Below are 27,626 nucleotides of genomic sequence, written 5' to 3'. Positions count from 1 at the left end.
CTTTGAAGTATCCCAGGCAGGCTGCGGCGGTGAATGACAGCACTGCCTGCCAATAGGGGCAGCCCTTGGAAAGGAAGTGACTGCTTTCACATTCACCATGACGCAGGCCTTGTTCTTCTATCAAAATGCAAGTACTTCTCCCGTTTAACTCTGGCATTGCTTTTCCCAGCAGGTCCCAGGGTAAATCCCCTCTCTTCATCTGCTGCCTGTGGCTCCTCGCATGTGGTACAGGCAAGTGCAGTCCTACAAAGAAATCACGTGCAAGGGAAACCGCCAGACACCGGCCCTGGGGCAGGCGTGCAGGTCGCAGCCTGCTTCGCCTGGGGCAGCCCCCAGAGACACCAAAAGCGTAAGCCAAGCTGAGCGCCACCCTGCCCCAGGCAGCCTTTCCCAGGCTGGAGGGGACAGCAGCTCCCTCCCACAATGCCAGCAGGCCTGGGGGGCTGCAATTGTTGGTCCCACGGGGCCTCCCAGGGCACGAAGCTGGGGGTCTCCTGCTACCCAGTCCCGCAGTTCAGCCCAAGTTGATTCCCCTGTTTGTTTGATTTCTGTGCTGTGCCCCCTTAAGAAGGGCTGGGGGTGTCTTGCAGCCTCCTACCCCTCCCCCTGCAATATAAATAAAGCAACAGATAAAATAGCATAGGCTAAAAAAAATAGCAAGTAATAAGGTAGGGTGTTACTATACATCCCGGTTTTCCTGGACACATCCTCTTTTGGATCCTCCAATCTTTGTCTGGATGGGTTTTTCAGACTTTTTCCCAGCTTGCTCCAGCAAGGAGCTGCTTGGGGCTGGGGGAAATGGCACCCTCTGCCTCCAACTGCCCTTCCTCCAAGTGTGCATATACACGCATGCAGCCAGCAGGCAGCCAAGTGTGTGTGTGTGTGTGGGGGGGGCGGGGGGAAGCAGCTCTGCAGATAGATGCAGGTAAGTCTATTGCTAGTGGGGGTTGGAGGGCCAGGGCTTGCGGATTATGCAGGGGTGTGGGTGGCTGTGGAGGGGATGAGGGCATGGGGGGGCGAGTGCCTGTTGGCACTAGGGGCTGAAGCAGGACAGGGGGATGTGCCTGCCCCTCCAGCAGGGGTTGGGGAGTCCTTCAGGGGCAGCAGGGAGCTGTGTGGCAGGGCTGGTGCCTTTGCTTGGAGGGGCTGGGCAGCGGCGAGGCACTGCAGGGCTGGGGGGAGGAGAGGGCTGTGGGTCGGGAGTGAGGGGCAACAGAATGGGCAGGACATTGCTATTTCTGTATCACTGCCCCCCACAATCATAACCCTCCCCCCCCCCACAATGCAACAGGTGTCCTCTTTGGAACTGGAAATATGGCAGCCCTAAATAAGACATCCCCAAACAGCCGCTCCCCCCAGCCCTTGACCACACCTGGTAAAAGCCTGCCCAAATTAAAAGCTATGGCAGCATTTCCCAAAGAGGTCTGGGCACAGTGCACTGAGCAAATGACATTTCCTTTTCACAGCGCTAGGCTCTCTCTCACGTCCTCTGCCCTCCAAAAATCTGAGCTTTACTGGGCATGAAGGAGATCTGGAAGGGGTAGCTATGGCATTCCCAGTTGTTCACCGCTCTTAAAAATATCAGGCCCATCACCTCAGGTTTCATAGTTAGTAGGGTCGGAAGGGACCTGAGCAGATCATCAAGTCTGACCCCCTGCCATGGCAGAAAAAAGTACTGGGGTCAAATGACCCCAACAAGGTGATTATCCAGCCTCCTCTTAAAGACCCCCAGGGTAGGAGCCAGCACCACTTCTCTTGGAAGTTGGTTCCAGATCCTAGCCGCCCTGACAGTGAAGTAGCGCCTCCTGATATCTAGTCTGAATCTGCCCTCTGCCAGCTTGTGACTGTTATTTCTAGTCACTCCTGGTAGTGCTCGGGGGAACAGGGAATCCCCAGTGCCTGCTGGTCCCCTCTGACTAGTTTGTAACAGGCCACTAGATCCCCCCTCAGCCTTCTCTTGTGGAGTCTGAACAGGTTCAGGTCCCGTAGCCTCTCCTCACAGGGCATGCCCTGCTGATCCCTGATCATACGAGTGGGCCTCCTCTGGACCCTCTCCATGCTGTCCACATCCCAGAACTGGACGCAGTACTCCAGCTGTGGCCTGACCAGTGCCGCATAGAAGGGGAGGATCACCTCCTTGGACCTGCTTGAGATGCATCTGTGGATGCATGACAAGGTACGGTTGGCCTTCCTGACCATGTCCCCACGCTGTCGGCCCATGTTCATATTGGCCTCAGTAATGACTCCAAGATCCTTTTCTGCCTCTGTACTGACAAGAAGGGAGTTCCCCAGCCTGTAGGTATGGTGCTGGTTGTTCCTCCCAAGGTGCATCACCTTGCACTTGTCAGTATTGAAACCCATCCTGTTCTCATCCGCCCACCCCTGTAACCTGTCTAGGTCGGATTGCAGCCTGTCCCTCTCTCCTAGCGTGCCCACTTCTCCCCACATCTTAGTGTCATCTGTGAATTTGAAAAAAGGTGCTTTTTACCCCCTTGTCCAAGTCGCTGATGAAGATGTTGAACAGTGTGGGCCGGAGGACTGAGCCCTGGGGGACCCCACTGCCCACATCCCTCCAGGCCAAAAATGACCCATCCACTACCACCCTCTGGGTGCGGCCCTCCAGCCAGTTGGTGACTCATATGACTGCGTAGGTGTCGACACCACAGTCCTCCACTTTTTAAAATGAGAATGGGGTGAGAGACAGTGTCAAAGGCCTTCTGAAAGTCCAGAAAGACAATGTCCACTGCTACCCCTGCATCTAAGGATTTGGTGACCTGGTCATAGAAGGCCACCAGGTTGGTCTGACAGGACCTGCCTCTAATGAACCCGTGTTGGTTGCCCCTAAGAATAATCTCCCCCACTGGCCCCTCATGGACATGTGCCAGAATAATTCTCTGAAAAAGCTTACCCAGAATCGAGGTAAGACTAACTGGCCTATAGTTTCCTGGGTCTTCCTTCCTCCCTTTTATGAAGATGGGAGCCACGTTGGCCCTCTTCCAGTCCTCTGGCACCACACCAGAGCACCACGAGTGCTCGTAAAGCCATGCCAGGGGTCCTGCAATGACCGCAGCTAATTCCCTCAGCACTATGGGGTGGAGATCGTCAGGACCAGTTGATTTAAATACATCCAGTCCCTCCAGAAGTTCCCTGACTAGATCCTCACTAACGCTTGGCCTATGCGCGCCTCCCCTGGGGCCTGAGGGGGCCCAGTGGGGGGGCTGATCTGGTCCCTGCTCAGGAAAATGGAGGCAAAGAAGGCATTAAATAGGTTTGCTTTGTCGTCTGGTGCAACGACCAGATTTCCTAGCGTGTCTTGCAGGGGCCGCACATTACCCAGTACCTTCTTTTTGCCCCCTGTGTATTTAGAAAAGAACTTCTTGTTGTCCTCAATCCAGGTTGCTAGTCCCAGTTCCATCTCCGCCTTGGCCTTCCTGACTGTCCCCCTGCAGCCCCGAGCAACTGCAGTATAGTCCTCCCTGGTGATGGTCTCTCCCCTCCATTGGGTATACGTCTCCCTTTTAGCTAGGAGACATTCCCGGATGCTTTTGGTGAGCCATGAGGGCTTTTGCACCCTCCTGCTCCCTTTGATCCATGTTGGGATTACCTCCCTTTGGGCTTGGGCATTGTCCCTCTTGCTGGTCCTGTGATGTAGGTCCAAGATCACATGGAGCCAAACCCTGAGCTCTGAGTAATGGGCAGGCTCTGGCTTCCCCAGCTTCTGCCCTGCCACAAAAATGTGTCCTTACAGATTAGGTCATCCAACCCCCTCCCCACAAATCCTCTCTTCCCACAAAATGTCTTTTTACAGATAAGTCATTCCCCCAAATCCTCCCCACCCAGGGAATCACAAGACACGCACTTGGACTCCTCTTACTCTCGGAAAGGAGGATTCCTTTATTCACAATGTTACTCACATGAGTGAAGACAGTAGTAGCAATTTTAACTAAGAGCCATTTTGGTCATGACCTCAAACTCCACTGCGAGTCCTCCAGGGAAGGAAAGATCAGGATTTCCAACAGAAAGAAATAAGGCAAAATTAGGTTGGGGATCCTTTTTGGGGGTGGGACTGGGAAAAGGGGGTGCAAAAAGCATGTGATCTGGGAGCTCTCCCAATGCAAGGCAGTCTGGACTGTGGTTGGCAAGTGGGAATGGCTGCTAACAGGGCACAGAAGCAGGGCTGATATTTTTCCTTTTGCATATTTCATGCTGTATCCAAGGACCAGCAGCTCAGGATTGAGTTTTTGAAAACTAGATATATCCAGATTAGCCTAAAGCAGGGGTAGGCAATTATTTTGGGCAGAAGGCTGCTTACTGAGTTTTGGCAAGCTGTTGAGGGCTGCATGACAGGCAGCCCAGGGCAGATTAATATTAATTTTCTGAATTTTTTAGGGGCCCCATGGGCTGGATAGAATAGCCTGGCAAGCTGCATCCAGTCCCCTGGCCACATTTTGCCCACCCCTGCTAAAGTCTTCCTGACTCACCTTAGACTGGTTTCAACTCATGCCAGTTGATCAGATGCAGATTTCCTGAGCACCCCTTGCCAATTCACCTAACTTCACGATTCTCAGCTGTGCTGCATTGTAGGCAAACTACCCCGATGAAGTTTACCTATAAGAGCTTGAATTAGAAAATGTGGGAGTACTAGTACAGAGAGCTCAGTGACATTTAACCCAAAGAGCTGTCTAGATCAGCTCAGAGCAGAGTCAGACAACATGTTGGCTAGGCTCCTCTCTTCACTGTTGCCTCAGCTAAAGCAGGGAGAAATGTGCTTTAAGTTTCTGATGCGTTTGTAGCCTTTGAATTTCTGTCTTCCTCCTCTGTAAGCATCCCTACTTGACGTCTTGTAGGATTAAATGTCTGTAGTGGCTTTGCACAGGTTTAATCAATGAAGTAGGCAAAAGACTGAGGCACAAAAGAAATAAGAGCCTATGCCCATGCACAGCTGAGTCAGCTCAGCAGTGATGGTCACAGCAAAATACAGCATAACACCCCTCACCCCTCCCAAAAAAACCCAAACAGAAACAAGGCTACTTTTTGGGTGATCACATCTAACAGAGAAGGGTTGGGAACATTTCTACCTAAATGTTTTTCAGAGTGGTACTGGATTTCCTTGGTTAAATTGTGTTTTTAGTCTATAGAAGTATATTAATTTAGTTTTTTCCCCTTAGGGCAGTAATTTTTAACCAGGGTGATGCAGCCTCTTAAGGTGCCATGAGATCCTTTCCAAGGTGTCGTGGGTGCCTCACAATATTAGGAATGTACTTGGTAGCTGTGTTGGTCTGAGACAAGAAGACAAAAAGCTATAACTCTTGGCTCTAAAATGATACCTTTTATTAGACCAACTGGGAAATCACAAGAAAAAGACAATTTTCTTGCGATTTCCCAGTTGGTTTAATAAAAGGTATCATTTTAGAGCCAAGAGTTCTGGTTTTTTGTATGTCACAATATTAGGTTTTTGGTTGTAGCCATGTTGATCTAAGGACATAGGCAGACAAGGTTCTTTGGGCAGATGTGAGATCTTTCATTAGACCAACTACATCGTTAGAAAAATTGTTCATTGTGAGCTATCAGGCATAGAGAGTCTGCTGGTGTTTTGTGTACTCTACTGGGTGAAATAGAAGCGAAAATGCAGGTCTGTGAAAATGCAAATATGTGACAGTGAGGATCAGAGGAAATGGGAGACAATGGGTGTGAGACAGGTAGCTAGGGGGAAGGGGAAATGTTGGACTGGTAATAAAATCACAATATCAGCACTGGTAAGCGTTTAAGCACCTGAACATGATTCACAAAGTAAGCCCAGAGATTTCAGAGAGGATCCATATTGTCAGGAAACACTCTGACCTGTTGTGGTCTCTTTGAGTTCTTTGCAATAGGAAAATTACTCTATTATTTTTCTGTGGTCAGCTTTTTTTAAGGGCTGGCATTTTCCAAGGGGTGCCTTGATTGAGTCTGCCAAGGTTGAAAACCACTGCCTTGAGGTTTCTTTTTGCACGTTTCTCTACATGTGTGGCACAAAAAAAAAGAAGACATATCCAGGGTCTTAAATCTTTACTGAAATACAGCATTAATGAAGGAGGCAAATTCTGTAGAAGAATGTGAGTGTCCCCCTCCCTTATAAATAAGACTGACACAGCTTTTAAAACTACATAACTTTTATAAATACAGTTAATCTTTAACTTACAACCTTTTGAGTTATGTTTTGCACTTACAATGTTTATAAATTGACATCCCTGTTTCAACTTTAGGATGTCAGTTTTGACTTTACAACGCCTGATCCGATGCGATGCCATGCCAGTGAACAAATTCACTGAGTTGCTCATCTCCTTGGAGATCATCTGTCCAAGCTTCTTTGGACACTTTCTTTAAGAAAGTAGACAAGACTCCTGAGAAGAGTCCAGCCAAGAGCCCTTCAAAACATCCACCAAAGTCACCTCAAAGAAGTTCTTCCAAATCAATATGATTGCTATTTACAATATAAATACATCAATGTAGTAGCTATATTACTCATCTATAATTGATCAAGTACAAAATTCTGGGATATTTTTGGTGAAAATAAGGTATCGGGCCTTGGATCAGGAACCAATCCCCCATTTATAACATTGATGCTTGCTTGATTTTTACAGACATTGTGGCTGTGGAGGCAAAGCATGTGTTCTGGTCTGATTGAGAACTATGTGGCGGCTATGATGCTGAGTGCAGCTGGTGATGCTCTGGGCTATTACAACGGAAAATGGGAGTTCCTCCTGAGTGGTAAGGAGATTCATGAGGAGCTGAAAATGATGGGAGGCCTGGACAAGATTAATATATCAGGCTGGAAAGTCAGTGATGATACTGTGATGCACCTGGCGACAGCAGAAGCCCTGATAGCTGCTGGAGGACAGCCTGAGCTCCCACAGTTATATTCCCTCCTAGCAAAGCACTACAAGGACTGTATGGCCCACATGGAGGGTAGAGCTCCAGGTAATCCTATCTAATTTTATCATAAAACAGTACTTCCTTGCTTTCATTCACTTCCTAGCTAACACTGCCCTGGACTGTTTTTGTTTGATTATAACTTTACCAGTGTCATATGTTCAGGCTGTGTTTTACATGCTGGGTGCGTTTAAAGAGACTAAAGGACTCAGAACTTGTGGCAGGTGATATCTTTTATTAGACCAACTAGAAGTTTGCAAAAAAAAAAAAGTTCTTTATTTGCAAACTTGCTTCCTTGTAACATTAGGAAGATTTCAAAGAGACCAGGTTTCAGAGAGCAAAATCCAGGCCACTTCTGTTTCCAATCCATGTAGCCACCTTAGTGTTAGTCAGTTGGTAATGTCATTAGCTCTTCTGAGAGCTGCCTCCAGAGTTGGAAGTAGCCTAGCTACATTGATGGAGCCCTGTGCCTAAAAATTAGCTCTGCTTTTAAGCTAGTTAGCTTCTTCACAGCACAGTTCTGTTGCTTCTTAATTTGGGAGGTAGCCTGTGACTACCACCCAAACAGGAAGCAATATAGCTGCATGCATTCATTCATGCTGCTGCTTCTCAGCAGGGGCAGCAGGATGTTACTTGGTACCAAAGGAACAGACAGGACTGGGCTGGCCGATCCAGGACCAGTTCTTCAAAGCCTAGGCTTCTTGGGGTCAAAGAGACAGAACCCCCAAATTTCAGACTATCCTTGGAAAACTTGGGATGGGTGGTCTTCTTCCAAGTCTTTGTCTTGCTGGTTGATTTCTTCATTTAAAATTTCAGTTAATAGGGTCCAGCCTATTAACTTCTGAGAATGAGTTTTGGGGTGACTGCAGTTCTGCCTCCAGCTGCCTTCCCCCATCTTGAAAAACATGTATATGACTGTTCTAAGCTGTGGCATCACCATACATCTGCAGAAAGTGTAGATATAGCAGGTGGTGGTCTTTGCATCAGGAATCTGCTTTTTTTTTTTTTTTTTTTTTAAATTCCCTTGGGGGGTGGAAAATGCCCAAATGTAGCCAAGCATAATGTATGTGCATACACAGAGGTGTTGTCAAGGTTACATGTGTTAAATACAGAAGTTATGTGATGCATTAGTTTATTATGGCCTTAATCTACTTTTTTACTAATTTTGCTGCTAGCTGTCTGCATTTTTTTTCGCAGATGGATAGTGAAAACTCAGCAGTTGCAGGCTAACTCTTGTATCCAGCCAGTTTCACCTTCTCTGAACTTGTGCAAATGCCCAGCAGCCTTGAAAAATAAGGCTGTCTGCACTCTTGACAGTAGACGGTGCATTGAAGTGCCTGACTTCAGACTAAAAACTAGGGATGCTCAAGCCCCAGCCTGCAGGTTAAATCAGGCCTACAGAGCCCAGAGGCAGATTAAGGTGTACTGGGGCCCTGGGCAAACACAAAATTGGAGGCTCCCTCCCTCCATGGGAGATGGTCTTGGGGGAGGAGGGAAAGAGGGGCCCCTACCCCTCCTAGTGCTGGCAGGATCAGGTTGGGTGGACCCTGCCAGGCTGGAGGGCACATGCCTGCCTCTTCTCCCTGCGCCCCACCCCCGCTACAGCCAAATACATGGCAGACAAGGTTCTTTGGGTAAATCTGATCTCTTTTATTAGACCAGCTAAATAGTTGGAAAAATTTTTCTTAACAAGCTTTTGGGTTTAAAAACTCTTTGCTAGGCTGAAGAAGTTTCTGCCGTTGGTGTGTGCTCTTCCTGGATGGAATGACTAGTAAAGAAGCCAGAGGCTGGTCTGCATGCAAAATAGGCAGTCAGTGAAGATGTAAATTGAGGAGTCAATGGGTGAGAGAGTCCGTGGGTTTTGTCAAATCAATCCTTAAACCAAGTGTCATCCAAAGAGTGATTTTTGTCCAAGATATTACAGACTTCCTATGAAAATTTAAAAACATAGACCACCTTCCCAGCAATACCCTTCTAGCCACCTTGGAAGTTACCAGCATCCCACACCAGGCAGCATCCAAGTCTGCCTTGTATACGTACAAGAGCAAGGTGACATGAGTACAGACCCAAAGACATTACTGACCTTATACAGACCCAAAGACATTACTGACCTTATACACTTCATCCTTGCTTCACATCCGCTATCCAACTTCACTTCCACTGTCCAGCACTTCCTCCAGACCATGGGCACAGCTATAGGCACCAAAATGACCCCACAGTATGGCAACCTTTTTATGAGCCACCTGGAAGAATTCCTCAAAGACTGCACCATCAAACCCTTGCTATACTTTAGATATATCAATGAGATCTTCATCATTTGGACTGAAAACCTGAAATCTCTGATTGAGTTCCATCAGAAATTCAGCAATCATCAGCCTTCCATCTGACTATCTCTTGAGTACTCCAGCACCAACATCTCCTTTTTAGACACAGTGATCAGAGGCTATATGTGCCAAACTTGTAGAAGGTATGATATTGAATGACGGCCAGCATGGCTTCGTCGCGGGCAGGTCTTGTCTGACCAACCTCATTTCTTTCTGTGATCAGGTGACTTGTCACCTGGATGAAAGAAATGCGGTTGACATCATATACCTCAATTTCCAGAAAGCCTTTGACCTGGTATCCCACAAGGTACTGATTAGAGAACTGGAAGGTATCGGGCTCAACTATGGGACTGTCAAATGGGTGCAAAACTGGTTGCGGGGTAGGACTCGGAGTCCAAATAAATGGATTGGTGTTGTCTTGGTGAGATGTGGGCAGTGGTGTACCCCAGGGGTCGGTACTTGGCCCAGTGCTGTTCAACATGTTCCTCAATGACCTGGATGAGGGGATGAAAAGCCTGCTGGTCAAGTTCACAGACGACACCAAGATATGGGGTTGCATGGACCCACCCACAGAGAGGCTGCAGATACAAAGAGATCTAGACAGGCTGGCATGTTGGGCAGAACAGAACCAGATGAGGTTCAACATAGAGAAATGCAAAGTGCTGCATCTAGGAAAGAAGAACCCCCGGCACACCCACAGGCTGGGCAATGCTAACCTGACCAGCAGTATAAGCGAAAGGAATCTGGGGGTAACAATAGACCCCAGCATGAATATAAAGTTGCAATGCAATGCAGTAACTGCTAGGGTGAAAAAAACTCTGGCATGCATGAATCGATGCATCTCCAGTAAAACCAAAGAAGTAATTCTTGTGCTTTACTCAATGTTGGTGCCATCGCAGCTGGAGTATTGTGTCCAGTTCTGGGTGCTACACTTCAACAAGGATGTGCTAAAGTTTGAGAGGGTCCAGAGAATAGCCACCTGTATGATCAGAGACTTGCATGGCAAGCCATATGAGGAGAGCCTGAGGGATCTCGGACTCTTTAGCCTAAAGAAAAGAAGGCTGGCTGGACATCCCACAGGCAGCTGCAGGGGAGGGAGGGGTGGTGAGTGCCAACCAGCGGTTGGCGACCACCTGCAGATGCTGCTGGCAGTGTCAGCAGCAGCTAGCGGCAATTGCAGACCGTTTGCAGACGTTGCCAGTGGTGTCGGTGGCAGGGGGGTGGTGAGCGGCGACCACCGGCAGTATTGATGGCCCTTTTTCACAGGGGATGCACCACCACACTCAGGGGGTGTATGTACATCTGCGTGCACCCCCTACACATTGCCAGTGCTACTAGTTATGGCATGTTACCCCTTCCTCAAACCTATATGGAAAATCCTCAAAGAATTGCAAAGGACAGCTGGGAGAGAAATACTCCCATATTAGAAAGAGACCCAGTTCTTAAAAAGATCTTCCCAGAACCACCGATCCTAGCCTTCAAACAAAGACCAAACCTTGCTAACCTCATCACCAGAAACAAACTTCCTATGGCCCAGAACATACCAAATGGATCTAGACTATGCCATGACAAGAAATGCAAAACCTGCCAACACATCTCCACCCGCACAATTACTACACCCCACAACCGAGCCATCAGCATTCTTGGATCTTACAGCTGCACCTCCAGAAATGTAATATAGCTCATCCAATGCACCAAATGCCCCGATGGAAAATACGCAAGAGAGACGAAACAACAACTGTGCACCAGAATGAACACACTTGGGAAATCTGTTAAAGACAAGAATGCCCAATTACCTGTGGGGCACGTTTCTCACAAGAAACCCACTCTCCCTCCAGTCTCTCAGTTCTAATCCTCAAAGGGAATTCACAAAACACTTTTCACAGATGAGCCTATGAGCTTCACTTCATCAGCCTCCTGGCTGTAAAAAATCATGGACTAAATATAGACATTGGATTTATGATGCATTATGACCTGCCTACCATTCGACTCCCCAGGTACCTCTATACTATTTACCTGCTCTATTCATCCCCCTCCCCCCAGCCTGTCTCTCACCCACTGACTCCTCAATTTACATCTTCACTGACTGGCTTTCTTGCATGCAGCCCAGCCTTGACCTCTTTACTATTCATTCCAGCCAAGAAGAGCACATACCACCTGCAGAAACTTCCTCAGCCTGATGCAGGGGGTTTAAACCTAAAAGACTGCTAAGAAATTTTTTCCCAACTATTTAGTTGGTCTAATAAAAGCTATCAGATTCACCCAAAGAACCTTGTCTGCCTGTGTCCTTAGAGCAATACGACTACAACCTATACCCCCACCAACATGTACACATACAGGCACAGGTGTATGCTCTCTACTCTCACTCTCTGCACATAGACATAGGCCCCCTACACACATACACATATCTACCCTCACAGACAAACCCACCAATGCATAGACAGACCCCCCCCCCCCAGAAATAGCCCTCTGCCCTCTTCCCTCATGCCCCATCCCCCAGCCGCCTACAGCTCAGTTTCACTCTCTGCCCAGCCATGAGGCTGAAGTTGGTTGTTTATTCCCAGTTCCTTATTCCCAGTTGCTTATTCCTTATTCCTAGTAAGCAACCAACTTCAGTCTCGTTGCCCGGCCCCTGTTACACTTAGATGCAGGGAGCTTCTGCCTGGCTGTCCCTGGCAGCTGCAGAGGGCCAAGTGGGGCTGGGCTGGGAACGCCACACTGTGTCTCTGTGGGCGGGGTGGATGCAGGTGGGCTTGGGCTAAGATTAATTTTGGGGGGCTATAGCCCCCAAGGCCCTCAGTGCCACCGGCCTCAAAGACACAGAATGGCATGGCAGCATGAGCCTGACCAGCCCCCCAGTCCGCTCCAGAAAGGGCACAGCTCTCCCACCCAGCTTGGCCTCCTCCCCACAAGGTACAGCGCCACCTGCCCCACCCCCTCCGTCAGGCGCAGCTCTCCCAGCCCGACCCCAGCCCTGCCCCCCCATCCCCGCAGCCCTACTGGTGGAGGAGAGGCCCCACTTCCAGCTCCCAAGGAAGCCCCAGTTTTAAACTTGGTGCCAGAAATGGGTGCCGAGTTTAAAACTCTGGCTTTTACTTCCCTGCTGATGAGGATCCCGGGGCCCTGAATTGGTAGGGGCCCCTGGGCTTGTGCCCAGCTTGCCCATTCGTTAATCTGCCTATGACAGAGCCATGTCATGTGGCCTGCAGAACTGCCTGTGGGTCTGAATTTGGCACCAGTGGAGCAGTGGCAGTGTTAATTGACTCTTCCTTCTTGCCAAATTTCTAGACCCATGGGGAACCCTGTGGGTAAGGCAGGGTGCTTGGGGCCTTAGCCAAGCATGGCAGGGTGGGATTCAGGCACCAACCCCATAAATCCTGCCTGTGGACCATCTTGATCATTCTACATGAGCGAGCAGCTCATTGCTTGAAGCTACTTTGGTCAACAGGCCATCTTTTGCCAGCTTGTACCTTTTTTCTACAGGTCATACTTGCGTTGTGAATGCAGCAATGCTGCAGCCAGACAAACCAGAGGGCTGGAAGATCCCATTCAGTAAGACGGCAGGAGGATGCGGAGCTGCAATGCGGTCCATGTGCATTGGGCTGAGGTTCCATCATCCTGAGCAGCTGGACAGATTGATTGAAGTCAGCATTGAGAGTGGACGAATGACCCATCATCATCCAACTGGCTATCTGGGATCCCTGGCTTCTGCTCTCTTTACTGCCTATGCTGTGAATCGCAAACCCCTTCAACAATGGGGAAAAGGGCTGATGGAAGTGCTGCCAAAGGCTAAAGCTTACGTCCAAAATGCAGGTTACTTTGTGGAAGAGAACATGGAGCACTGGTGAGTGTGCTTGTGTTGAGATTACGCAAAACCACGGGCCCCAGAATGTCTAAGTATTGCTTTCTCCAGACTCTCAAATATAGGACATTCAATAGTATAGGCAACAGGGTCCGAACCCTGTTCTTTGGAAGGGATCCATTTCATGGAGCTGGACAACGTGTGTTTGCACATTACCTCCATGCTCACCTTAAAGTCTTTTTACATGCCTAGAATGAGGGTAGATGAATTTCATTGTTCTGGAAATGGGAAACATATAGAGGTTTTAATTTCAATCTAGTTTTAAAAAATAAAGCTAGGCAGTTTCAATGTTTTAATTTTAAACAACCTATTTAAAGGTGTAATTTTAATCTTGAAGCTCTAGAAAAAGTCAGACCACTGAAGGAAGTCACTAAAAACCTAGAACCATGGTTTGTTGACGTAACAAACCAGCTTTTGGCTGCTGTAGCCTCTTCTGAAGGTGGAGAGAGAATATTTCCTTTTTAGAAACAAAGTGGGAGTTTCATAGCAGAAAAACGAGCCTTTTGACTGTCTAATCCAAGGCTGTCTCACTTGAGGTGCTGTGTGCACCCACAGCCACATACTGTGCAGTCCACACAGCAAGCTGGCACCTTTGGGTCCTTGCAAGCTCCACGGTAGCGAGTGCTTTCAACCGCCTGGGCTGCCCTGCTATAACCCTGGGGCAGGGGCAGGCAGTGAAAATTGGAGGAGGGAAGGGGAGCCCAGAGATCCTGGCAGCAGCAGGAGAGTGATGTGGGGAGTGGTGTCTGGATGAGAAGCCTAGGCTGTGGTTAACCCCATGGGAGCTGCCAGTTGGACAGCCCTGCTCTAATCTATAAATTTAAATATCAGGTGAAAGGGGCTGAGATCTATTAGTTGTAAGATCTCAAAGGACCTGTAGGCCAAACCAATCGGTGCTAAAATCTTTCTAGCCTTTTCCACCTTTCCTTATACAGCTTGCATTCCCAACCCATGACTCTCTGTTGCCCTGCTTTGAGTCCTCTCCAGTCTGTCCACATCCTTCTTAAAACATGGGGACCAAAATTGGATAAACTATTCCAGTTGAGAACTGACAAATGCAAAGTAGAGTGGGTGCTTTCATGTCAAATGCCTTGTGTGTGATGCTTCTGTAAACACAACCCAAGATGGCATTTGCTTGCTTTCACTTGCTGGAAGGGCAGAGGCTATTGTAAGTGAGAAGGGGATTATACTTTAGACCTTAAAGAGGTGTTTTGTTTTGTTTTTTGAATTTTTCAGAGAGATGTGGAAGTGGATGTTGGGGGGAACTTTTTTTTTTCTTTTCCAAACTAGTTCACTTCATGTGGGCTTAATAACTTAGAAGCCTCCTCAGCTGGATGGATGTTGATTGACACCGAGTACCAGAAGTGACAAGTGAATATGTTCCTAAATAAGAAAGTACTGTGTGTGGAGTCATTTCATTAGCCATTCAGATGACTACCAGTGGGTTGTGAAGGAAATAGTGTGATGTTTTCAGGATGTGTGAACAAATTTTTAAGGCTAATAACTATTCATGTGATTCACTCAATGTATGCAAGTCTACTTTCCAGAAAAAGATACCAGAACTTTCTGTGGCCACTCGCACAAAAGGCAAATACTGGAGCGGGGGATTTCAATTAGGCTGTAGGCTGTATACTGGCAGCACACTGGTTCATTCATAAGTAATTCAGATGAAGGCAAAGGAGGCTGTTATTCAATGTAATCAGCTACAATTAATAACGTGATCAGCTTTAGCTCTAACTTCTTTCATTAATAAGTTCCAGAGCTCTGGTGAAACCAGACCATGACCAAGAGGCTAATTTATTCTTAGAGGTGGACCTGAGCCAGCAAGTTCAGACAGATTTTGAAGGGCTCTGGGTTTCCAGCTAACAATATATTTCTATCCCTCTTCCTATCCTTAGCATGTCAGCATTTGTGGACTGCAACATTGCACTCTGGATCCTGTTTTGGATTCTGAATCATCTCTCAAGCACACCCAAGTGTGCATAGTGGTGATCTGAATTCAGGATCATAGGTCCAGTCCAGTCCAGTCTACTTAGTTCTGATGCTGTGAATTCCTTGTAATGGAATGGCTTATTTAAGTCTGTTGGTGCACCATTGTCCTCTTCTGGGCACCCCCGCCCCCGATCTACTTCTGTGCTCCTCATTAGTAGTTCTCTTTTCATTCCCTTACCATCATACTGATGATTTTTCCTTGAAGTGACATAAACTATGAAAGGCTTAGACTCTTCAGTTTGGAAAGGAGAAGGCTGAGGAAGGCTATGATAGAGGTATATCAAATGATGAAGTATGTGCACAGGGTGAATAGGGAACTCATATTCCCTATTCACTGATGCACATTAACTATGCAATACTTAAAAAAGTAATTTATCTTGTTACTTTTAAACCTGTCTCCTACTGCTAATTTCAGTGGTAGTAGGAGACGGATTTAAAACTAACAAGAGAAATTACTTTTTTTAAAGCACTGCATAGTTAATGTGTGGAACTCCTTGCCACAGGAGGCTGTGGAGGTAGACAGTATAGCCAGTTTCTAAAATGAACTAGATAAATTCATGTTTGATAGATGTATTGGCAGCTATTAAACACAACACTTGGGGATGACATCCTTTGGCACCTCTAAACCAATGATGATGGATGCCAGGAAGAATATAACAAGGGACAGATCTCTCTTCATATATCCTATTCACATACTCTCCTTCTAAAACATCTACTCATGCCACTGTCAGACACAGGCTACTGAGCTAAAGAACCATTGATGTGACCGAATATGACACTGTTATGTTCTATGACTGGATAGCGATTTGGCATTTGGTTGAGATGGTGGTCCCAGTGCTCCTCACTAAGTTTCTAGCTGATATTTATCATGTCAGTATTGGCTCCTGCTATACTGACATTCTGCTTACATCATTTCCTTCTATTTTTCTGGTTTATAGGTCCTATTTTGAAGAGCAGTGGAAAAAATACCTGAAAATAAGGGGCATTTTGGATGGGATATCTTCTCCTACCTTCCCAAAAGTATATGGTGTGAAGGAGAGAGATATATTTTATACCTCCGTGAGTTACTCCGGTTGGGGAGGCAGCAGTGGACACGATGCCCCAATGATTGCTTATGATGCCATGCTTGGTGCAGGTAACTCCTGGACAGAGCTTGCTCACAGGGCCTTTTTCCATGGTGGTGACAGTGACTCTACGGCTGCCATTGCTGCATGCTGGTGGGGAGCCATGTATGGTTTTGAAGGAGTCAGTGTAAATCTTTATAGACAGCTGGAGTTCAAAGAGAGGCTAGAGACTGTAGCAGAGTCTTTGTATCAAATAAGTTGGCCATAAAAAGGTGATGACTCTTGAAATCACTTCTCAAACTAGTTTCAGCCCATGCAAGTATGTGTATGAGCTTCTTGTGCTTTTTCAATTAATGCTGGGGTTTTTGTACTACACATTAAGGCAACCTGGCATAGCAGCTTTTTGGCTTCCTGACACCACTAGCAGAAATGCAGTTCTAGAAGAATCAAGGCGTGGACAGTTGGGCTAAGACTTTGTAAGCAATTGTTAGCATAGCTGATGCTAGGTTGATTTAAGGACACAAACAGATGTTCAGCTCCCTGCTGTAACTCATGGCACTTTACAGAAAGCCCCATGAGTTACAGTGACCCCTCCACAACCCAACAGACATTTCCTGTCTGGTGGGGTGGGGAAATCAAGCTCTACTTTGAAGCTCAATCCATGGAGAGAGGCTGCATGTCTGCAGCTTCTCTCCCCTAGCCCTCTTCCTCCCAGCTCCAGTGCTGTAGTCAGGATGGGAGAAGGCAGGGAAGGGAGCTCCACTTTGGGGTTTGCCTCATATGGCCTTGAGGCAGGGGTGGGTGGATTGGAGCCCCCCACTGCATCACCATAGCCCTGCTCCCAAAGAGACAAACATAAATTAATGAAGGTACTCTGCTTTGGAGTGCCTTCATCTGAACCCTAATTAAATGAAGGTTAATTTGTCGCATGACTGGCCACTTTTAAAGCACTCTACAGTCAAACACTTCTGTCAGGGCAAGGTTGTAGGTCCTTTCAAGGGGCTGATCATGAGACAAATCACTTCCATCTGTGCCCCAAGTGGGTTGTTTTTTTTAAGGGCTTTTCCTAGCACAGGTACAGCAGAGATTGTGCCAAGCCAAACCTCCCTTCCTTCATCTACTATCATTTAAGTGACTATCCCCCTGCTACATGTCCTTTGCCTTGCTGCTATACGGCAGTCACTTAGCTTGGTTTAAACTAGATGGCTGTTGCTAGCAGCACAGATCAGTGCCAATGGTTAGGCCAGACTTAGTGCTGTGTTGCTGTAAGCTATTAGGGCTGTGCTGATTGGATTCAGAGGAGATTCAGCCCGATTTGGTGGCCGAATCTCCAAAACTGAATGGAATCGGGACCAATAAAAAGGTCTGAATTGATTTTGAAGATCTCGAAAATGACTCGGAAAAGATTCGGAGAGCTTTGGTGATTTGGGCAGTCCCCGCCTGCTGTAGCAGGGGGCGGGAGAGCAGAGGGCTGGATGAGGGGGGAGGGGACCATGGGGGATCCCTGCCAGGCCCCATCCCCTGCCCTCTCTCCCAGCCCCCCGCATGGCTGCTCTGCCTGCCCCAGGTCCTGGTGCTTTAAAAAAAACACAACCCTACTCACTGGGTGGTGCCGGGTGGGGGGGTGATTCCTGCTGCCCCCCACTGCCCCATAATGTGTGGAGGGGCTCTGCCCTTCGACCCCCCGCCATGGCTGCTCCACCTGCCCCAGTTCCAGCCATTTAAGAAAAAAACCCAAAAAACCCCCCAAACTCACCAGTTCCTGCACCAGTCTCAGGGCTTTGAGGGGTCTTGTGAAAGAACACCCCACATGGCATGAGGTAGTGGGGTTCACCCCATTCCAGGCAGGAACTGGTGAGTTTGGGGTTTTTTGGTTTTGTTTTTTTTCCTTAAAGGGCCGGTGCTGGGGTGGGTGTTGGGACAGTGTAGGGGCAGTGGTGGGACTCATGGCAGAGCCCCCAGTGCAGTGGGAAGTAATTGGGATTGCCCCCTGCTGGGCAGCACCCTGTGTGTCAGGGTTTTTTTTTCCCAAAGTGCTGGGAGCTAGGGCAGGCAGGGCAGCCATTGCTGGTCTGGGAGAGCAGGTGGGGGATGGGCCTATGTGATTCAGAGATTTGGCAGTAGCCAAATCTCTGAATCAGATTTAGGACAGTGATTCGAACCACCGAATCGAATCGCTGTCCCCTGAATTCAAATCCAAAGTGAATACTAGCCACTTTGGACAGGCCTATAAGCTATGTGGCTATCTAGACCCACGCAAGCTAGTTTAAAGACAGCATGGAGCAGATCTACATATCTGGCACTTGCAGGTGCTGCCTATGTAGACTAACACTGCATGGGACTATTAATACCAAGTGCCAGGCTCATTTTCCACATGCGTGTTCTGGTGGAGGCACTTTCTGCTTTAACTAACTGTCCATGAAAACTCTGTGTAAACATTTCATTTGATCATTTCTCTAGTGACCTGCAGAATTTCAAAGAACCTTTGATGATTAAACATATCTTGGGAGGTAAGGATGGTTTGTGCTCCCTTCTATTGACAAATTGTATTGTTGGGAGACTGGTTGGACACTTTCCTGCATCAGGTGCCCCCATCTCAGGTCACCCCCTTGCCAAAAGCTTGTTCAGCAACTCTCCCAGTGATACAGTTGGTTCAATAAAAGATGGCACAAAACCCCCCTTGCGTTTCATAACCACAAGTAGATCATCCAGTCCGACCCCCTGCCATGACAGGAAAGAGTACTGGGGTTAAATGACCCCAGCAAGGTGATTGTCTAGCCTTGTCTTAAAGACCCCCAAGGTAGAAGCCAGCACCACTTCTCTTGGAAGTTGGTTCCAGATCCTAGCCGCCCTGACAGTGAAGTAGCGCCTCCTGATGTCTAGTCTGAATTTACCCTCTGCCAGCTTGTGACTGTTATTTCTAGTCACTCCTGGTAGTGCTCAGGGGAACAGGGAATCCCCAGTGCCTGCTGGTCCCCTCTGACTAGTTTGTAACAGGCCACTAGATCCCCCCTCAGCCTTCTCTTGTGGAGGCTGAACAGGTTCAGGTCCTGTAGCCTGTTCTTGTAGGCCTGCCCTGTTGTCCCCTGATCATACGAGTGGCCCTTGTCTGGACCCTCTCCATGCTGTCCACATCCCTCCTGAAAATGATAAGGAAATATAGGGCCTTGGTACCTGGAGGGGGAGAGAGGGAGGGGAAACAGTGGCCCCTTTCCACTGCAAGAAGATTTGCTTCTTGTTAGCTCACTTACCCCAAGTCACCTCAGCTGGGACTATGAACCCAGATCTCCCATGTGGCAGGCAGGAATGCTGCCACACAGCCACCACTGTCACACAGTCCTTTGCATGGGACTTACTGAGAAAAACTCCTTTAATGTTGCAGGACCCTGTAGTTTTGTGTGTTCAGAGGCAGGCAGCCAAACAGGTGAAGCCCTTAGCCACCTCTGCTCAGCAGGGAACAAGGGTCTACTTCTGCTTAAAGACAGTAGCAACAGGAGTGGAGCCTCAGCATTTCTGAGTAACACAGCAGGGTGTTGGGTTAAATTGTGTATTTGAAACGCATACATTGAACAAGCAGGCCATCTAGGACTTCAGTGCTCCTCCCTCCCCAAAGCCTCAAAGTCCCTGGGTAGAGCTGGCTGGAGAAGAAGCCTCATGAAACACTGTGAAGTTTTGGGGGATTTTTTAAGTCAAAGAAATTCCAGAGGTTGCTTCAGTGGGAAAAACCAACCTTAATTTAAGTCCACACACCCAGAAACACTTTTTTACTGGTGTTAAAGAAGGTTGAGAAAAAATATGGTGGAGGGGGAGGGGTTTTTCCCTCATTTTTAAGTCATTAATTGAACTTCACATTTGGAAAGGGAACCCCCAAATATTAACCAAAATTTTTTTTTGTTTAAAGAAGTTTTTTGTTAAGAAACAAGATTAATGGAAGAAGTCTTTAAGTCAGCAATGGTCCTGAACACTACAGAGGGAATGAACTGTGATGGGTTCTCAGCCACCAAGGCATTAATGATCATGTGACAATGCAGATGTTTTCTGGCACTGCAGTCATCCAAAATGTTCAAGCTGTAAGTGGGCCTCCAGACCACTGTGTTAGGCCTGAGTGCTGCCAGACACAATGTACCTGCCATTTATTACATGTTGGAGAGGCAGAAACTAAGGAGTGATATAGAATTTCTGCAGGTGTGACTAGCCTCACCATGTATGTGAAGTACAGATGACTCTTTCTGTACTTTAGCTGCCACTTCTTCAGAGCTGCAGATGGCAGCCCAGACCTTAGGGATCTATCCCTATCACTGTGTCCATACCCCTGCCCATCTGTGTATGGCCCTCCTTCACACCCTGCTTAAAAAAGTTCTGTGCACTCCTCTTCTGCTTGTGTCCATGCAGGGAAGAGAAAGGAGGAGTTTGTGCAAACTCCTGACAATGCCTTTTATCTCATACCTGCTTCTCCACCCACAGAAGGGGGATGTTGATTGAGGACTGCCACAAAAGGTCAGCAAGATTCTTGGATATGCAGGAGTGGCAAATGGTTGTTAATAAAAATTGTTTCAATGTGGAAATACTACCCGTGTTCCTCCAGAGAACACATCCCACAACTAACCACCAGGAGCCAACAAAGCCAAGGAAGGGGGCAGCTTGTTTTGTATTTCTGAATCTGATGGGGTATTTGGGACTATGCTGTAAGGCAGTGAGGTCCAACGTTTTTGGCAGGCATGCCACAAATTAGCCCTGTACTCGTCCCAGCTGCCACTCTGATCTTCTTCCACTACTTGATCTGCTGTCTACTCCCAGCCCTGTGCTCCCTGCCCAATTTGCTGCTTTGCTTTCTGCATCCTGCCCTACCTGCTGCCGCATCCGTTGTCCCATCTCCGATCCATTGTGTGCTAGAGGCTGCCCCTACTACTTGTAGCAGTTCTGCAGGTTGGCTACCCCTATTCTAAGGCAACGCAGTCGGCTCTCTGAGCAAGATGTTGTGACACAAGCTGTTTTGCCACATCTCAGCTCTAAGAGTAGAGCCATAGCTGCAGAAAACCTGAAGCCAGCAGGAAGTGGGATGCTCTTGCTGTTGACAGCTGAGACATCTGCTTTTGTTCCAATCTCATTATGGCTGCCAGCGCCATGACTCCTCATTAGCGCTTCTGGAGCTATTCTCTTTCACAACCAAGTTGCCTTTGTTTTGCAAGAGCCATATCCCATGCATGGTTAGAACCTGAATGTGTGAGCATGTCTCCACTTGACACAGCAATTGCGGATACTGTGCAGGAATTTCTCTTGGCATTGTGCACATCCCTGCATACCTGTAGGGGGCAGGCGTTTCCATGGAAAAGAACATATTCAAAGCCTATACTACAGAAAAACAGCCACAATATTAATCACAATTTCAACACAGTTTACTACAGCTCTCAGGTGTGTTGTATAAAACGTGTAGTGCAACATAGTACAAAGTTCTTAAAAAAAAATCCCAAACAGTTTTCCACATCATGCACAGATAGGTTTCTGTCTTTTCTTCTTAGTTCGTGACAGAAGTTTAAAGCAGAGAACGTTGTCCGAAAAGCTTCATGTTAAAACTTGTTACAGGAAGTCTGGTTTATATTTATAGATATATAGATATATATATATGTATGTATAAAAAAGTTTAAGACTGGGCAATGTGTTGCCAGAACCATGGATAAACCATTTGCAAGGTAAACTGTGTAACGTAACGGCTGCTTACAGAGGAATCCTATGAATTGGCCCTCAAGAACATGTCTAGTTCAGACTGAAGCCACCGAAGGGTATGTTTTTGGCCACTGGAGGTCACTGTGGGAAAACTTTCCACAGGAAAAAAAAGGAGCGGTGGGAGGAAAGCAGTGCCAGTTAAAAAAGGATAGACACACAGCTGCTACTGGGTCAGTACAGCAGACTTCCAACACAGAAATGAGCAGCAGCATTCTCTTAGGGCAGGAAAGGCTCCTGCCAATTTCTTGTTTCTTTTAAAGCTGAACTGAATTGCAGTTCCTGCCCTGAAGCAGTTATGTACAGTAGATTTTACATTTATAAAACAATACCACTGGCTTAGGGCTCCTTTTTTTTTTCTTCTCTTAATCATCCTTTTTCATCTCCATTCATTTTTCATTTCTCTCATCTAAGCAAGCTCCTTCATGTATATGGAAGGGGAAGATAAGAGTGTGTGCACAGTATGTTATACTATGATACCTGCAGAGGGTCTATTAAGCAGTGACAGTTTGATGGAGGGACATCTCAAGGAGGTACATATACATTCTGGATGTCTCAATGTAGCACATTTTTTGCTCATGAAGGAGAGGGAAGTGTTCAAATTCATGGAAGATGGAGTCTTCCTCCAGTGGAGTGAGGCATTATGCATATATACCCCTCTCCCTACATCCTTTGAGAGGTTATATGTATTGCAGATTTCTGCATGACTTCAGCAGCATGTGGCTCTGAAACAGGCAGGCATCAGGGTAAAATCTACTAACCCTACAGAGTTATCAGGAGGTGGTGGCTGGATCAAGAATCCCTCTTCAGGAGGAATAGTCCTATTGGTCTTGAGAGGGCAGAAGCTGTGGGAATTGTTCTTCCCTTTCACATAAATTGGTGACATCCTGTGGTATATCCCCATTTGAATTCAGCCACTCTGCAAAAGATAAATGGTCAGATTTGCAAGGAAGACATCAAGGAAGACAATGAAAGGCCATTTCAGGCAAACGTTCTTCCCCAGACATAACTCTGAGGACATGTTAGAGAGGAGGGAGATTCCTCCCCAAGACATGGCAGGGGTATCTGGTTTGCTGGATTGGCATGTGGGTGCCTGTGCCTACATGGCTCCAGTTTGGCTTGCAAACAGCCATATCTTTCACAGAAAGAACAGCACTTGCTGCCACAGCACTTACTTACAAAGATGAGACAATTTGTGGGTAGGGTGAGGTTGAGGAGGAAGAGGTTGTTTTCCTACCGAAATAAAGCCCAAGTAACAGTAAATGGCACAAACACACAGAAGGGAAAGGGGAACAGAATTCATTTCTTTTCAAATCAAGAGGGCACAGAAACAGCCAAGGACCAGTTCCCATGTATTGGCCCCTTGCCTAGTTTCAACTCACACAAGTAAACAGTGCAAGCCATCGGAGGAAGAAATGAAACCTGGTTGTTAATTCCACACTCCCATTGCCCAGCGTGGCCATAATCTAGCACCCTTGCAGAACTGTTTGGATACAATGAATCCCAGTCCATGGAAGCTCTCCTTTCCCCATTCCTAGTCATTACTTTGGTCAAATTGAAGGTCTTCAGAAGCTGGATCCAGCCCGTTGCCTCCATGCCATAGGAGCACCCAGGCAACCCACCTTTCGAGAAGGTGGCAGAAGGGTTAGTAAGACCAAGGTGAGGCTCATGTCTCCAATAAACCAGACTCTGTGGGAAGCTGCCTCACTGCTGCTAGCAGGGCCAGAGTACCCTGCGGTGCCTCTCCCTTGTCCTTCAAAACAAATGAGACTGTTAGTCCAAACTGAAAATGCCTTGGGTATTCAGACCTGCCCAAGAACAAGAAAACACTCCAGGGAGGGAAGTTCCTCCTCTACAGGAAGAGCAGTGGGTGGGGCACATGGACACACTGAGCCTGTAACTTTTTCAGAGGGACTTGCAAAAACCCAGCTGCCCTTGAGGTGCAGTTCTGGTTCTGTTCACTTTGGAATAGCGAGCAGCTGGCTTGGTTCACCTCTGGGAGGTTTTGTTCATTGCAACATGGAAGTCCCAAAGAGGGAGAACAGACTTAGTTTTAGAATACATTTACTCCCCACAGCGTCTAGAAACACCAAGCGAACAGGAGTCTCACAAACAGAATGGCCCCTGGAAGGAGGGGAAGCCTGTGGGCTTTGGGTAATAAAAAAAAATTGCAGCCCAAAGGACAACAACTGATGAGAACAAAATAAATCCAAGAGGAAAATCCGCTATGTACAGCAAGCACATGGACTCTCCATCCACTTCTGTGACTAGTCACAAAGCCTCACATCCGCTGGTCCCCAGAGACAGGGGACTATAGAGCTCAGTCATGAAGCTGAAATACAGATGCTGAAACACATGGAACAAGAACAAAAACCACGCTGTTCCTTAAGGGTCCAGGTGTGTGCATGTCTGTCTGTGTCCGTCTCTCTCTGCAGGTCTGTCCAGGTTCCTCCTCTTTAGTCTATAGTTCCAGGGTGGATGCTGAGTACAGGTGGCTCTAGGCAGGTGGGGGAGTAGTTGAGGTGGGGCTCTTTGATCCACAGCAAGGGGACCCCATTCTTGCCCTCTGAGTTCTTGCTGGAGTTTCGGCTCTTAAATCGCACCAGCAGGATGGTGATAATCAGGATGCCAAAGATGGGGAAGGGGTAAAAGAACACAAAGTAGAAGAGGGCATCGTTGGAGCAGATGATGGACTGCAGAGTGGAGCCTACAAAACAGGGACAAAGGAAGGTCATGTCTTACAACTTCCCTGCAACCCAAGAGCCAGGTGGTGTATGGTGTGCGTGCACGCGCGTGTATGTAATAAAATATAAGCTGAGATTCACTCAGTCACCTTGATCCAAGAGCTCGGGCTTTGAGAAAAGATATCAAGTATTTCAAGGCTCAGCATGAGAGGAGTATTGTTTCAGAGGAAGGATCACTTTTTATTCTGCCTACTAGAGTAAAGTAGCTGAAGTCTGAAACTTTTATCAGGAGACTCACAAAAAGGTAACAGAGCATAAAGAGCCTTGAGATGGGGTTTTGTCTGCAAGGGCACAGTCATGACCTTGCTCTTCAGTGCCAGTCTCCCAGGTCTTTACTGACCTACGTTCCAGACAGTGCTCTCTTCCTGCTCTACCATTTCCAATGAAGGGAGGTCCCTATTAAAAGAATAGCATCCCAGTGCAATATGAATCCTAGTTATAAGGACTCCATACACAAGTCAAACCTGAGATGCACATAGCAACTGGCCACATTCTCAGATCTAGTTCAGCTGAATGATTCAGCACAGAGGTTCCCAACCACCAGGCTGCGGCCCGGTACTTGGCCGCGAAGGGTTGGCTGCTGGGTGGTGGCATAAGCCCCCTAACACAGATCCCTGTCTGTCCACCTGGGTGAGCAGCTTCCGGGGTTAAAGCTGCGCTTCTGGGGTTAAAGCTGGGTGGCGGGGCAGCCCCAGGAGGGAGGCAGCTGGCTTGGTGAGCCCTATCCTGCCCCAGCTGGTCCACGGTATAAAAAAGGTTGAGAACCACTGATTTAGGGTCACCAAAGGGCAATTTAACAAGCAGATTTTTTCGGGATATTGCCACCCCCATGTCTCAACTGCATCCCTCCCAGCTGATGGCAATTCTCCCCTGCATGAAAGGGAGAGGTCATAGAATATGATAAGGAAGGAGAGTGACTGGTAAAGCTGTGCTGTCGTTCTGCCTCAGATCTTGTATGTAAGCTCCTACCCCCTTATTTGAACTACATCCCATAGGTTCACCACAGCCTGCCATGTACCCCCACGTCATGAAGTTCTTAGGCCCTGGTGTCAGCAACACAGGGATCTACATTCCCTTCCAACCTTTGCAGTTATTTCCCTCTTCTCTTGGCTCACAGATGACACGGGCTCACTGGAGTGGGAGCCTCATACCTTGTGTTTTCAAGCCTAGGAGGAGATTTGGACATGGACTGTACTGGATAGACCACTGGCACACTGACACTGCACACTCCAGAAGACAAAGACAGTTCAAACAACATACTCCCCCAATTTCTTGCATCATAACTGGCACTTTCCCCCACCTCACACCTGGGGCAAGGAAACTGGGCATGTAGAACAGCTCTCCTTAACAGGGACACTGGCTTGAAGGCTGGTAGCAAAGCCAAAGGCACCTGTATCAAGCTCCTCAAAAGTTACAGGCAAGTCAATACAACCTCTTGATGTACCGCTACCCCTTAGGATACTGGATTTCGTGCTGATGCACAGACAGTAGCACAGGCTTCTCGCAGAAGGGCCTGGTTCAGCTTCTGGTGGGAACTTTAGTGGTGGCATAGATGTCTCAGCTAAAGCCCCTGTAGGGTCATTAGTTTACATCACAAAGCTGCTTCAGTTCAGGGCCTTCACTTGTCAGGGATGTTGCAGAAGTAACGTGATATGTCTGGCACACTCACTCCAGCAATCCTGATGTTATACTCGCACAATCCTGGCACACTCACGTAAGCATATCCTGATGTTACTGTTTCCCTTTGTTTATTGTTTCTCAGCCAATTTAGTGCTGGTAAAAGCTGCCAGGATTGGGTGCTCTGGAGAACCATCCTTTTGCTGACCAGTGAAATGGTACAGCATGAGGAGCTTGGATTGCATTTGCTGCCTCTGCTTACCTCAGCCCTCACCTGGAGAAGCCTCCTGTGGGGAGGACAAGGCAAGGCAGGCTGTGTGCCCCAGGCAATCTTTGGCCTTCATTTTCAACCAGGGATGAAACTAGTGTTAACTGTGATGACAACAATTTCACTATGGGGACCCTTGTCCACAGGGCTTAGGTTAGAATTTAGATGTGCTAACTTCCACCTGGCCAAAAGACCTCTCCATAGATCCATGTCTCCTTCCCTCCCAGCCAGAGGCATTTCTTGCATCCTCTCACCTGTACCCTGCACGTGAACAGCAATGGTGCCAGACTCCTCCTCGGCCAGCTTGTACCATACCCCACTGGGGTCTGGCAGCCATTCCTCCACATGACAGGAGTAGTTGCCAGCATCAGCAGTGCCTGCCTGCAGCACAGTCAGTCGGAAGAACATGGCTGAGAGCCTCTGGAAGCGCAGCCTGCCTTCCCAGCGGCTAGTTTCCTGGCTAAACACTGCATCTAAGCCCACACTCAGCAGGGCCTCCTGCTCCTCCTCCTCTACGCGACCTCCTCCTTCTTTAGCCTTCAGGTTGTACCAGGTCACAGCAAAGACAGACTCCTGGCTGGAGCGGGACAGAACATTGCAGTCCAACAGGAAGGACTCCTTCTCCATCACTGTGAGGTTGGAGTTGGTGGCATCCACCTGCAGCGTGGGATCTGAAAATTGGAAGACATATCATTAATGAAGAGAAAGGCGGAGAGGGGGAGAGCAAGCCAGTGAACAAATGCTGAACAGAGTCTACGTTTTCCTGGCACTAAACGCACAGCCACAGCCTTAACATTAATTGGGAGTGGTCAAAGCGTAACCCATGGGTTCACTGGAGACTGATGAAGCGTTGTTTGTGGCCTGGGAAACTGTATCTATCTTTCTCCAAGTCAAAACGGGAACTTGTCAATAGCTTGGATAAGCTTTAGTTCTGCTGCACAAAAGACCCAACAGCAATCCTGAAGCCAGAAGCATGCATGTGCTTATATGCTGACATGTAAAAAAAAAAATCACAGCAGTGTTGTTAATTCAGATGTGTAAAACACAAAAATAAATCAGGAAATGCAAACAATTATTCTGTATATTATGGAACGATATAATTTTCCGTACCACAAACACTGC

At 47.7% G+C, this 27,626-nt stretch overlaps 2 protein-coding genes across 8 annotated transcripts in view; one reads left to right on the top strand and one right to left on the bottom strand.

Annotated features, from left to right (window-relative positions):
• Positions 1 to 11: 11 nt before the first annotated feature.
• On the top strand, positions 12 to 26,848 carry ADPRH (ADP-ribosylarginine hydrolase). Of its 6 annotated transcripts, none has more exons than XM_090059385.1 (5): positions 12 to 127; positions 6,624 to 6,960; positions 12,720 to 13,080; positions 16,029 to 16,225; positions 26,732 to 26,848. In XM_090059385.1, the coding sequence occupies exons 1-5, from the start codon at positions 98 to 100 to the stop codon at positions 26,773 to 26,775; spliced, it is 969 nt and encodes a 322-aa protein (XP_089915511.1). In that variant the 5' UTR covers positions 12 to 97; the 3' UTR covers positions 26,776 to 26,848. The 6 variants fall into 6 exon arrangements, with proteins under 6 accessions (XP_089915511.1, XP_089915500.1, XP_089915518.1 ...); XM_090059374.1 differs by lacking the exon at positions 26,732 to 26,848 and adding an exon at positions 25,737 to 26,586; XM_090059392.1 differs by lacking the exon at positions 26,732 to 26,848 and having other exon boundaries at positions 6,624 to 6,750; positions 16,029 to 21,731.
• IGSF3 (immunoglobulin superfamily member 3) overlaps positions 23,160 to 27,626 on the bottom strand; it is a 141,076-nt gene continuing 136,609 nt past the window's right edge. For both annotated transcript variants that reach the window (XM_090059333.1, XM_090059341.1), the window contains 2 exons: positions 26,759 to 27,175; positions 23,160 to 24,582 (listed from right to left, as the gene is read on the bottom strand). In XM_090059333.1, the coding sequence (XP_089915459.1) occupies positions 24,332 to 24,582; positions 26,759 to 27,175 (668 nt within the window). In that variant the 3' untranslated portion in view covers positions 23,160 to 24,331. The remainder of the gene's footprint in view (positions 24,583 to 26,758; positions 27,176 to 27,626) is intronic.

The sequence above is a fragment of the Crocodylus siamensis genome, chromosome 1 (assembly GCF_052110815.1).
Source record: "Crocodylus siamensis isolate JL-2025a chromosome 1, ASM5211081v1, whole genome shotgun sequence".
In the NCBI taxonomy this organism is placed as follows: Eukaryota; Metazoa; Chordata; order Crocodylia; family Crocodylidae; genus Crocodylus; species Crocodylus siamensis.
Note: the sequence above shows the minus strand (reverse complement) of the source record. Positions and strands in the feature narration are given on the sequence as shown.

What these genes read in the sequence shown, in the direction of transcription:
- ADPRH (XM_090059356.1), top strand. Translation starts at nt 98, where the DNA reads ATGACGCAGGCCTTGTTCTTCTATCAAAAT. An exon ending in CCTTGTTCTTCTATCAAAAT is followed by an intron (nt 128 to 6,623) that starts GCAAGTACTTCT and finishes TGATTTTTACAG; the next exon opens with ACATTGTGGCTGTGGAGGCA. An exon ending in CATGGAGGGTAGAGCTCCAG is followed by an intron (nt 6,961 to 12,719) that starts GTAATCCTATCT and finishes TTTTTTCTACAG; the next exon opens with GTCATACTTGCGTTGTGAAT.